Genomic DNA, 13475 nt, shown 5'->3' on the forward strand with positions numbered 1-13475 from the left:
CATCATCTAATACTCGCTTCCGAAGCTTCCGAAATTAGAGATGTTGAGTTTGTACTATTACCTTCTAGAAAGACTGGTTTCATTGCTTGTCATTGATTTCATGTTAAATTATGATTGTTGGTTACAGGAACAATAAAAATGTATAAATACCATTTCAGTGATAGCTTTACATTCTTAAAAAAGTACAGCATTTATTTGTTATGTTATATTTGTTTTTTTTCAGGGCTGTTGCATGCCATCAGATACTGCTCAGTTGATAACAAAGGAGAAAGATCAAGGTGATAAAACAGTAAATAATAGCAAACACAAAAAGAGCCCCATTAATGTTGAAAACTCAGACGGTGAGTGCAGTAGTTTTTATTACCATAAATGATTGATTACTTGGTGTTGGAATTGCAAAAGATTGCTTTCTCTGCTTGTATGAAGAAGGAAAAAGATCACTTAAAAAGAAAATATATGGCTCACTTGTGCGTGAGGCTAAACAAGAAGTGAAAAGGAAGAGTTTCTGAAGGGTAGCTTATTAACAGACATAATAATTAGTCTGTTTAAATGTAAATGGGTGATTGTAACGAAGTACACTTTAGAACACTGCTTAGCTGGAAGTGCTCTGTAATGGGACAAATGATCTAACAGAATGGATATTATTTAAATCACCAAGGCAATTAAAATAGTCAGCTCAAGAATATCACTTACAATCACTTGCTTGATTTGATGTGTTTTGCATGGCAGGATGAAATCCAATTAGGATGCATTCCTGTAAATTTTACTGACATAAAAATTTTTGAATATGGTTCACTTAGAACATGGAAGAATGTGTCATTAGGCATATTTTTCAATCTTTCTCCTTATAATAATAATAATAATAATAATAATAATAATAATAATAATACCTTTTTTGGGGGGGAATGGGGGTTGTTAAGTGCAGTGCATGGACTGACTTTTATTCTCAATGTTTTATATTTGAATTCATTAACTCAAAGGTAATTGTATCTACTGAAAGCAAAGTGTCAACAAATTCCATTTGTTCCCACAAAAGATACTGATTTGCACTCACAATGAGACCATGCAGACTGGCTCACTCCAGTATTCTTAATATGTATTGTATTTGAAGGTCAGTTCTGCTAAGTGTGAAACATGTTCATTTATCATCCCTTTGACCACTGTGGAAGTGTTAACTCCTCATGCTTTGCCACTCCCCAGGTACCGAGGATGTGTTTAAATGCAGAATGTGGGTTTTCCTTTGAAGTGATAGTGTGTCCCATTCCTCAACCCTGTCATTGCTGTGGCTTGAGTTACTTCCATACGTTGGTGAATAAAAAAGTTTTGAGTATTTATCATATAAGATACATGCCTCTTTGCATGCTATAATTTGCAAAGAACTTTGTTTTGATCTCTTGAACCATTTGTGAAATATGATGGTTGTGATGACCACATGACTCCGGATACGCAGGGACGGAACTGCGCCCCATGTGCACCCGTCCACCCGATATAAAAACCAATAATTCAAGAACAAAATCAGGTATCATTCTGCTCTCAGTTTTAAATAAAATGTCGATATCTTACGTGCGTTTTATACACAGTGACGTATCGCTTAAAATCAAACATACCCAACGTTTGCACAATGTGTTTTTATCTCTGCAAACTCATTAAAATTTTTGCAGTGATTTACTCTATTTGGTGCAGCACAGTAACTGTGACGAATAATAAAAAGATATTTAGTCATCTGTCAAACAAAGATATGAGATGGTAAGATGTGCAACCACCAAGTTTTTTCACTGAATAGTTTTCTTAAAGTTAGATGATACGTATTTCCATAGCAGCTGAAATGCCATCTTACAGCATGGGTAGCAACATTAGGCAAGCAGATACACCACCATCAAAGCTGCAATCAACACAGAATGCAGAGAGCACATCTGTAGCAGTCAAAGGATGAAGAGAGTCACTGGTAGCTGAGGGTGTAGCAGTGTAGGTCTCGAAATTGCAAAGTTGCAGGCTTGATTTTTGGTAGTAGCAACTTTGCTGTACTGTTACTTAAATTCTTTATTACCAAATGGAAATGTTAATTAACAGATATTGATTAATAATTTTTAATATGAATCATATCTTTTTACTTTAAAATACTGACAGAAAAAAATTCAAATTTGAAATCAAACGCAGGAAACTCCAGTTAGGAACATCAACAGTGTAGGAAAAGATAGATTTCTACGTACTGCAAAGAAGTTGCAAGTTGCAGATAGGCACTATCAAAAGACACTCGCAAATAGCTTTCGGCCACAGCCTTCATCAGTAAAACTTGCATACGCACTTATCCAAGCACACCTCAGCATACATGACCGCCAACTTCAGCATCTCGGGCTGGAGTGCAACATCACATGGGATGCAAGCAGTAATCTGGAGGGGATGGGGGAGGGGAAGGGATAGTAGAGTATGGGTAGGGAGAGAGACAAACGCTGTCTGGTGGAGTGTGTACGGACTTGACTGCCAACAGGTGCTGCGTCAGGAGGTTGTGGGGCAGGGAGGTGGGGAAAAAAAGGATAGGAACGGGGAAAGACGAGTGGATGTGTTGGCAGAGGGCTGCAAATAAACAGGGTGGGAGATGAGACTGGGAAGGAGACGACAGGAGAAGGTGGAAACTATTGGTTGAAGAATGTGGGGACAGTATTTTACCATAGGTTGAGGCCGGGATAGTTATGGTAGCGGCTGGATAGTCACAGGAGCAGAGAATGTGCGTTAAGGATAACGCCTATCTGTGCTGTTCAGAAAAGCTGGTGATGGAGGGAAGGATCCAGATGGCTCAGGTAGTGAAGCAACCATTGAAATCAAGCGTGTTATGTTCAGCTTTATGCCACCGGATCTACTTTGCTCTTGGTGACAGTTTGGCAGTGGCTGTTCATCCTGGTGGACAGCTGCTTAGTAGTCATACCAATATAAAAAGCTGTGCAATGATTGCAGCAGAGCTGGTAAATGACGTGGCTGCGTTCAGAGGTGACGCGTCCACTGACAGGATAGGATAAACCTGTGACAGGGCAGGAATAGGAAGTGCTGGGTGGGGGGATTGGGTAGGATTTGCACCACAGGGATATGATCCTTGTGGCAAGAGGTTGGGATTGGGAGTGGCGTAGGGATGGACTAAGATGTCGTGGAGGTTGAGTGGCTGACAAAACACCACTTTAAGAGGGGTGGGAAGTATCTCAGGTAGGACGTCCCTCATTTCAGGTCACCTTGATAGGTAATTAAAGCCCTGATGAAGGATGTAGTTCAGTAAATTAAGTCCTGGGTGGTACTGGGTGATGAAGGGGACACTCCTACGTGGTTGGTTCTTTGGGATGGTGGTAGGATTGTGGGTGTGAGGGGGAACTGGCACAGGAGATCTGTTTGCAGACTAAGCCTGTAGGCTGTGAAGGCCTGGGTGAGACCCTCAGCATACTACACAAGGTAGTTTTGTCACTGAAGATGCTCCGTCCCCAGGTGGCCAGGCTATACGGGAGGGATTTTTTTGTGTGACAGGTAACAAAGATAGGGTGTCTTTGCCCTGGGTCGATATCAAGAAGGTACCATCGATGGACCTGAACCAGACTAGGGGTTTGGTGTTTTGGGAGGCTAGGAAGGTATGCTCTAGATGGCCCATAAGAAGGCTGGCACAGGAGGGTGTCATGCAGGTGTTCATGGCTGTGCTGCAGATTTGTTTATATATCTTCCCGTCAATTGAGAAGTTGTGGGTTAGGATAAAGTTAGTAAGGCATATAAGGAATGAGGTTGTGAGTTCGGAGTGTGAAGGACGTTGAGAAAGGTAGTTCATCTCTCTTCCCATCTGTATACTACCATCCTTTCCCCTTCTCCAACTCCCTCCTGATTGCTGCTTGCGTCCCATGTGATGATGCGTTCCGGCCGGAGTTGGCAGTCATGTATGCATGAGGTTTTCTTGCTTTTTGTATGTCTGTGTGTGTGTGTGTGTGTGTGTGTGTGTGTGTGTGTGTGTGTGTGTGTGTGTGTGTGTGTTGCTAAATTCAAATTGTATATGGTTTTTATCGACATATGAAATGCCTGTATATTGAATAAAAAATACATTCATGAATAATACTGTTTAATCTCCAGAAATGAACAGGTAGTGTTTTGTATTAGTGGTTCCAAGACTTGCACACACCGCTACTAGTGACTCTTTGAATGTGCTCAAAATGTTTTGTACTTTACAGTACTCTAAAATATTCTGATCTTTAAAGGCAATTTTTTTGAGCTTATTGGGAATTGCATCATGTTATTTGTTAAATTAGTGTTGTGAGCACTGATGTTCAACTTCCTGGTAGAATAAAGATAATGAAGGAGGGCCAGTCTGTGAGATCTCCTTGTCAGATCTCCTTTTAAACTGTAAAAATAAGAAAAAAGGGACAGTAACGGAATAACACATGAAGTACAACTGTGGAGGTCCTTCAAGCATTTCTAGTTTTCAGCTATCCCATTGTAGTTAATACTTTCAGCAAAAGACTGAACTATTGAACTGACTATGAGTTGATGCTTTGTTAGAAGTACAACAGTGTACTGGAAGTCAGTGGTGATCAAAGCTTTCAGTGACTCTTTTAATTACGTATGGTTATAACACACTTATTTAATGTAAACTTCTTGCAATTATCATATGAATCATTCTGCTGTAAATCAGGAACAATTTGTTCTTACTGTAAAAATTTCTTATGTGGATTTCACTATCCTGCATTCACATTCACAATTTTTGAAGTTATTAAGCATACTTCAGTGAATCTTCATTAAAGAAGTGACCCTGTTTCTTGCAACAAGAGCTGAGAGTCTTCAGAATATCATCATAGTTCATCTTGTATCACTGTTCATGAATTCCTTTAATCATGAAAAGTAAAGATGGAAGATAATTGTCATTTGTAGACTACACTATGTTACAAGATATATTTTTTTTTTACTTGCGTCAGTTTTCTACTCCATCTAGTGTCCTTGATTACCTGATTCACCCATCAGCTAGTGTCATTTTTATAATTCCCCAGGAAAGAACACTCTAATAAGAACAATTTCTTGGGCAGTGATATTTAATCAGTTAAAATTTATTTTCATGTAGCAGTTTTCTGTTGTAGCAAATATTAATAGTAATTATATAACAAAATGGTTTTGAAGAGGGTGAAATTAGTTCCATTTAAAACTATCAAGTACTTGCTGTAGAAAAACATGAGTAGATTAATTTATTGAATGTTTGTAAAGTGCATAATTAAATGGTGGCATGACACCATGTCTAGATAGCTGAGCTGTATAGATATACTTTTCTGGTCAGTATACAATGCCATCCATATTTATTGTATAAAATTAATTTAAAAGAATATGGTTAGTTATCTTTGTTTGCATGATCAATAGAGCATAATGGTGACCTCTTGCTATGATGTGGAATGAGTCAGTTGTGCAATTATAGTACATCTCAGCAGAAAATATGGCAAGATCTGGGACATTTACATTATTTCTTAAGTTTCTCACTTGCGTACTGTAGTTTGTACTTTAATATGTTCATTGTCTCTCTCTCTCTCTCTCTCTCTCTCTCTCTCTCTCTCTCTCTCTCACACACACACACACACACACACACACACACACACACACACACACCATACTACACTTTCTGTGGAGTTAAACAAGTTGTTAAGCAGATATATTGGTTTGTGTTTGAATTTAATTTTGTATTATCCAATAAATTTTTTGGGTAAGTTGGTTAATGGTTAAAGATTTTTATGGCAGAATGTGTCATTCCTTTCTGCATCACATTTGAGTGATGGATAGTGTGAATCATATCTGCTTCTTCTACTATATTTATGAACATTAATATTGTTTTCAAACTGTAATTGAGTGTTGACTACAAACTTCAGAAGGTGTGTGTGAAATCTTATGGGACGTAACTGCTAAGGTCATCAGTCCCTAAGCTTACATACTACTTAACCTACATTATCCTTAGCACAAACACACACAACCATGCCTGAGGGAGGACTCGAACCTCCGCCAAGACCAGCAGCACAGTCCATGACTGCAGTGCCTTAGACCACTCGGCTAATCCCGCGCGGTGAAAACTTCATAAAGAAGGAAATGTTTTGTGAGACTATTGCCAGTATGGCCAACTGTTAAAAGATCTCTCTCCAAGAAGCTGAAGAATGCACAACACGTACTATTCTTATGACACACTTCTGTGCAACAAAAACTTTCTTCATCAGTAATGAGTTTCTCCAGAATATGACAAGACATTGTTGAATGACAGTAGCAAAAGTAGGTCCACTTTTTAAGATTTTCATCTGACTTTATATGTAAGGCAAAAGTTGTAAGGCTTAGACATTTCAGAAGATTGGTAACCTGTTATTTCCAGTTCATGTTTGTACCAATATAAACATACAGGAATTTATAATATTCTATTTCGTTTATTGAGTTACACACACAAATTATTTCTAATGGTGTAGTCAGCCTTGGGCCATACTGAGTTGCATGCATTGTGTTTTATCTATATTCAGTGACAATCAGTTGCTGAGAACCAATTATTAATACACAATAAAATATTATTTACATTTTCAGATGTTTAAGTTATTGCATTTAGGCTTCATTATAACACTTGCATTATTGGCAAAGAGAGACTATTGTTTCTGAGATATGTGATGAAAGATTATTTATATCTAAAAAAACAAGAGTGGACCCAGTATCGATCTCTGTGGTATACCTGCTGTGATTATTCCCCCTTCAGAAGACGCTGTTTCATTGTGTGCAATCACTGAGCTTGTTAACACATTTTGCCTCTTTAGTAAAACCCTGCGTTTAAAATTTTCAAGGGACTTAAAAAAAAAAAATGTATAAAAGTGGGAAATAATGTTTTAAACTGTAAAAGTTGTGTATAGGATACCCTCTCGCATTTTTAGTTTATGTGTATGTACATAATAGGCATCAAAATATTTGTCAGGGACTTGTTTATTATCTAATAAAGATTTATTATCCAATAAATTCCCAGAATGGGAAGTAGAAACATTTGATCAATTTCATGCGTCATAATCTTTTTGGAAAGCCTGCAGCTCTAATTTATTATTTAAATAATGAAACACTGCACCAGTTACGTATTTCTTCATGCTTAGCTTGATGCGTTTGGAGAATTTTTTTGTTTTGTACTCAAGTGCAAAATTAAATATTTACGTAAGTATTTTTTGTGCTGTTTGCGTATGTGGTGTTTTGCATGTCATGCACTGTAGCCTTTATGAGGTTATCAGGTACTGTGCCTCCTCAGTTATGTAGAAAATGCACACGAGCAAACTATCACTCCCATTGTTACTGTAACAAAAAAAGTATGTAAATGCTGCACCTGGCAACAGGAATAAATTCTCAAAACACGTTTTACTCAGCATGGAAATTGGCACTGTGTTTAAACAAAAAACATTTGAGCAACACAAAGTGAGTGAAAGTCTCAACTAGCTCTACAAGTGGCCAAATGATGAAACATGCTAATTATGATTTGACAGAGGTGTGATGACGATCGCAACAATCGTGAAACTGTGCATGTGCCATAGAGAAAATTTGAAAATGGTTGTGATTGGTCTTGATATCTTTATTTGAACAAACCTAGTTAATCATACTGACCACCACATCGACTAGAGCTTCACAGTGGCAGGAGATACGGCACGAATTGTTCCAGCTTTTACATGTTTACCGGTTCATATTCACTGTGTAGAGTGCTCTGGTGTCAAGAAACTTGATCACGTAATGCTTGTAAGCACTACTTGGTGGCCAGTGTCATGCAAGTGCCATTTATGGCAGTTTTTTGCCCATGAACATTTTTTCATAAAATGTAAATCGCAGAAAATTATACATTTGTTGACTCAAAATCGGATGCGAATAAAAATTGTGTGCATAGTAAATGTTACGGGACCGATAAAAATGCTGTAAATGGTGGCAAAACATTAATTACGGGAACATAAAAGTGGGATTATACTATATTGAGTTAGACAGGATGAACTCTAGGTACCAGAAAGGTCTCCGATACCTTAATATTTTAACTTCTCTAGAAGAATACTGCTGCACAGTCAAATGATCATTGTAATAACTTGATTGAAACAGGGAGATGCTCCGTCCCTCTACTCTTTAGTGTAGCCGTAGAGAAAGTTGTGAGGAAACTCAAACTAATATCAGCTTGGATTCTCCAAGCAAATATAGTTAAAGTGTTGGCTTAGGCAAGTGATACAGTTGTTGTTGTTGTTGTTGTTGTTGTTGTTGTTGTTGTCTTCACTGTGATCACTGGTTTGATGCAACTCTACATGCTACTCTGTCCTGTAAGAGCCTTTTCATCTCTGAATAGTTACTGCAACCTACATCCTTCTGAATCTGCTTAATGTGTTTATCTCTTGGTCTCCCTCAACAGTTTTTATCCTTCACACTTCTCACCAGTACTAAACTGGTGATCCTTTGATGTCTCAGAATGTGTGTTATCAACCAGTCTTTTATTCTAGTTAGGTTGTGACACAAATTTCTTTTCTATTCAGTACCTCACCTAGAATTAGCTGCAACTTTTGATGTCTGTCTCACTGATGGGGATGTGACATGACTGCTGAGGTAACCCGAGTGGTGAGACGGCTTTCCTTGCCATGCTGCCACAAGTTCTGGAAATCAGAGAAATATGAGAATTTCAGTTGTGTCAGGGAAATAGGGAAATTTGGGGAAAAAGACCTCTCGTAAAATCTTGTTTTTGTCCCAGTAAATGAAATGGTTTGTTTGCTGAGATATCATGCATTGTCACTGACTGAGTGTAGCTGAGTACGTACGCCGCTTCCCTACTCCCTCATTCTTACTGCTTCTCCCTTTCCCACCACTCCCCTCAGCTTTCAGTCAGAGCTGCCACCACTTCTTGCTGCTAGTCTAACAGCTGCCGACAAGAGGCAAGGAGGCGTGAGCGGTGATTTGTTTGGATCTGATTGCCAGAGATTGTTGATTCAGCGGTCATAGACAGCAGTCATGTGAGCATGAGTTGTGTCTGAGTGATTGTGTGTATGTGTGTATGCTCTCATTTTCCAACAAAGGCTAAGGCTGAATATTTATTTTTTTGAGAGTGTGTGACACGTGAATAGCTGGCCACGAGTGGATTTCCGTGACCAAAACCACAGGCCATTTCTGCGGGTTTCTCTAATGGATCGGGCGTGCCGATCTGAAGCTCATCGTTTCCCACTAATGTGCAGACCCTGCCCATCTGATCTAGTCTCACCGATATGCCCGCTGGGCAGGTTTAATTGTGTGGGCATAATGTGGCGGATTTTCGTGGTTTATCCGTGGACCCAGGACATAGGTGCTCCTCGGCAGGCCAAAGGCCACAGGCGATGGATTTCAGGAATTGTGACTATCTCACCAAAAGTACATTGTACAGTGCGGCATTTTATAGCCATTTTATGTTTTGTAGTACATTTTGACACTTCGAATGTACTTTATATATTAGAAAATATGGATGATAAGAAGAAGAAAATTGTGGCAGTCGCTGGTGGTTTTTACACTATGTACTCACGTATTTCTCAAAAGAAAAATCACACACTACCTGTAAATAATAGCCGTAACACAGTGAGTAATAATTGACAATAACGAACACAGTAGAGCCAACATTTTATTGGCGGTCATCTATAGTATTGGTTTACACACATCTTCCCTGTCTTATACACTTCTTTCAAGAGACCTACTTTTTTTCTGAGGTTATTTCTGAAATCAGTGAAGGTATTTTAAATTTGCCTTGCAGCTCCAAGGAAATGCAATTTTTTTCACCAGATGCGTATCTTTTTATTGAAATAAAATAACAATGGTGGTCTTAGTGAAACATGCATACCATTTGGCTTGCTTTCTCCATCTAAAAACAGTTCATTACAAAAGATATTGATGTTAGTACTTTAGATTTTTGCTCACACATGGGAGAAATATGAGAGTCCTTACATTTTTCTCTCAACTTATGTCTTTACTTGTCCTTGAAATCTCAAAATTTGTCAGAGAAAAATGCTGAAACTTGTCTGGAAATCAGGGAAACATCAGGAAATTTCACTTGGGGAAACTTGAGGCATCCCTGTGCCAACGGTTTGTTTGGTGAAGCAACCCTGTTGCTACACTGTGGATAAACAGTGCCATGTTGTGTGACGCATTAGATGTTTGACAAATCTTGTTGTAAAGTGGTATTTTCTGACAGTGGAGTGTTCTGTGGAAAAGTTAAGCATGTGTTAACATGAAATTCACAATAAGTGGTCATCCAAGAACATGTTAGCGGCTGTGAAGACAATGTTCTGCTGCAAAATATTCCTCCGAATTCAACAATAGTAATGAACAGTGCGCCACTGGCCTAGCATGTAAAGGCAGACTTTGTAGTGCTGTTCAAGCCAATAACTCCATGCTACCATGTTGACGAACTGGCTAACACTAAAGGACAGTTTAATCACGATTTCTCTTTATCACGCTCATTTAGATCCAAATGGGCATAGGTGAAAAGTAATGTGGCAACAATAAATGTTCGCTCAGTGAGGTTGAAATGCTGACAAAAGAAACTGTTGCAAATATTACACCACAGGAGTGGCCTCAAGTTGTTAGCCATACGAAGAATGTAGTTGAAGACCATGGATTCATCAAGTACCATGATGAGTTTTGAGTAATACATAATCTCTTGTTGCCATGTTAACATGCACTTCTTTTGCAGAAGCCGAGTGTACAAATATTAGTCTCACTAATGTTCTATTGCAGCTGAAATTGTGACAGAACCCTGAGACGGTGTATTATTAAACTAGCAACTCAGAGCAAAACAGGTCAACAGTTATGAAAAGCCCATTGTCAGTATAAAAATAGATGCGTAACTTCTTTACTTATTTTGTTGCAAAATGGAGCTCTTTATGTACATTTCATATTCCCGACATTGGAGACAGGTATCGATATCCTTCCAAGTTTAAAGAATAATGCAATATGTTATCTCAATATCATATGCAGCAAAAATCACCGAACATGCACCGAAACCGAAGTCATAGCAACCCCGATTTTTCACTGCAAACTTATACAAATTTCTTGCATTAATTTACCTAATATCAAAACATCACCGTAACTATGGCCATTATTAAAATTATAGGTAGTTCATCATGAAGCTGACGAATTAAGCTGTAAGATGTGCGTGAATCAGAGTATATTACCCAATAGTTTCTTCAAAATAGTTCAAGAAGAACTGCAGATCAGCTGGCTCATGCAGCTTGCTGTCCATGCAGTCAAGAGAGTTTGACAGGTTTTGTGACGAAAGGCTTAGCATTATTGTCACCTGCTGACACTTTCAGCACACATTGGCAACTGTGCTTCCCTTCCACTCACTCTGTACTTAACTGTCATAAGTTACAGCTAATTTTAAATGTGCTCTAGTTATGCGATCTACCCATTTAATCTTCAGCGCTCTTCTGTTGCATCACATTTCAAAAGCTTCCATTCCCTTCTTGTTTAAACTATTTATCATCAATGTTTCACTTCCATACAAGGCTACCCTCATTACAAATACTTTCTGAAAAGTCTTCTTAACACTTAAATCTAAGTGTTTGTAATCAAAAGTATCCAGACACAAATTTGTTGTGGCCTCCATCGGCAATGCTGGAATTCAGTATGGTGTTGGCCCGCTGTTAGCCTTGATGATAGCTTCCACTCTTGCAGGTATACTTTCAGTCAGGTGCTGGAAGGTTTCTTGGAGAGTGGCAGACCATTCTTCACGGTGTGCTGCACTGAGAAGATGTATTGATGTTGGTTGGTGAGGCCTGTCACGAAGTTGGCATTCCATAACACCCCAAAGGTGTTCTATAGTATTCAGGTCAGCACTCTGTGCAGGCCAGTCCATTACAGGGATGTTATTGTCGTCTAACCACTCTGCCCCAGGCCGTGCATTATGAACATGTACTTGATTGTGTTGAAAGATGCAGTCGCCATCCCCGAATTGCTCTTCAACAGTGGGAAGCAAGAAGGTGCTTAAAACATCATAAGCCTGTGCTGTGATAGTGCCATGCAAAACAACAAGGGGCGCAAGCCCCCTCCATAAAAAACACTACCACACCACTGCCTCCGAATTTTACTGTTCGCACTACACACTCTGGCAGATGATGTTCACCAGGCATTCACCATACCAACACCCTGTCATCGGATCGCCACATTGTGTACTGTGATTCGTCACTCCACACAACGTTTTTCCACTGTTCAATCGTCCAATGTTTACACTCCTTACACCAAGTGAGGCGTCGTTTGGCATTTACTGGCATGATGTGTGACTTACAAGCAGCCGCTCGATCATGAAATCCATGATTTACTCACCTCCCGCCTAACTGCCATAGTACTTGCAGTGGATCGTGATGCAGTTTGGAATTTCTGTGTGATGGTCTGGATAGATGTGTGCCTATTACACATTACGATACTCTTCAACTGTCGGCGGTCTCTGTCAGTCAACAGACGGGGTCCCTTGACATTTCCACTTCACTATCACATTGTAAACAGGGGACTGAGGGATGTTCAGGAGCGTAGAAATCTCTTGTACAGACCTGTGACACAAGTGACACCCTATCACCTGACCACATTCAAAGTCCGTGAGTTCCGCGAAGCACCCCATTCTGCTCTCTCACGATGTCTGATGACTGCTGATGTCGCTGATATGGAGTACCTGGCAGTAGGTGACAACACGATGCACCTAATATGAAAAAGTATGTTTTTGGGGCTGTACGGATACTTTTGATCACATAGTGTATGTTCAATGTTAACAAATTTCTCTTCAAACACTCTCCTTGCCATTGTCGGTCTATATTTTATGTTCTCTACTTTGGCCATAATTTAATTTGCTGCCCAAAAAGTAAAACTTGTCTGCCACTTCAAGTGTTTCATTTTCTAATCTAATTCCTTCAGTATTACCTGTTCTAATTCCATTATCCTTATTTTGCTTTTGTTGATTCTCATCTTACACTGATCAGCCAGAACATTATGACAACCTACCTACTAGCCCACATTTGACATGGTTAACAATGGCATGGAAGCACTGATGCCTTGGTAGGTCACTGAAGGGAGTTGGCACCACAACAGCAGGAGACGTCACCAAATTCCTGTAAATTCCGGGGAAGGGGCTGATGAGCTCTGATGCTATGTTAAATTACATCCCAGATGTGTACAATTGGGTTCAGATCTGGTGGGCTGGGGGGACCAGCACATGTAGTCGTTCGAGGAACACAGTGGTGATCTCCAATTCACCACATTCCTGGCTTTTTGACATGGCACATTATCTTGCTGAAAAATGTCCCTGCTGTTGGGAAACATGATCACCTTGAAGGGGTGTACTTGGTCTGCAACCAGTGTTTGATACTCCTTGGCCATCATAGTGCCTTGCACAAGCTCCACTGGACACATGGAGGTCCATATGAATGTCCGCCAGTGTATAATCGAGATTCTTCCAGCTTGTCTCCATTCCACAGTATGGGTGTTAAGGAGCTGTTACC

The 13475-nt window shown here is 39.5% G+C and overlaps 1 protein-coding gene across 1 annotated transcript in view; it reads left to right on the forward strand.

Annotated features, from left to right (window-relative positions):
• LOC124602586 (ubiquitin carboxyl-terminal hydrolase 34) overlaps window positions 1–13475 on the forward strand; it is a 499996-nt gene that overhangs the window by 39394 nt on the left and 447127 nt on the right. The window contains exon 9 of the mRNA XM_047136330.1: window positions 224–341. Coding sequence (XP_046992286.1) covers window positions 224–341 — 118 coding nt within the window. The remainder of the gene's footprint in view (window positions 1–223; window positions 342–13475) is intronic.

Source organism: Schistocerca americana, chromosome 1 (genome assembly GCF_021461395.2).
Source record: "Schistocerca americana isolate TAMUIC-IGC-003095 chromosome 1, iqSchAmer2.1, whole genome shotgun sequence".
NCBI lineage: Eukaryota > Metazoa > Arthropoda > Insecta > Orthoptera > Acrididae > Schistocerca > Schistocerca americana.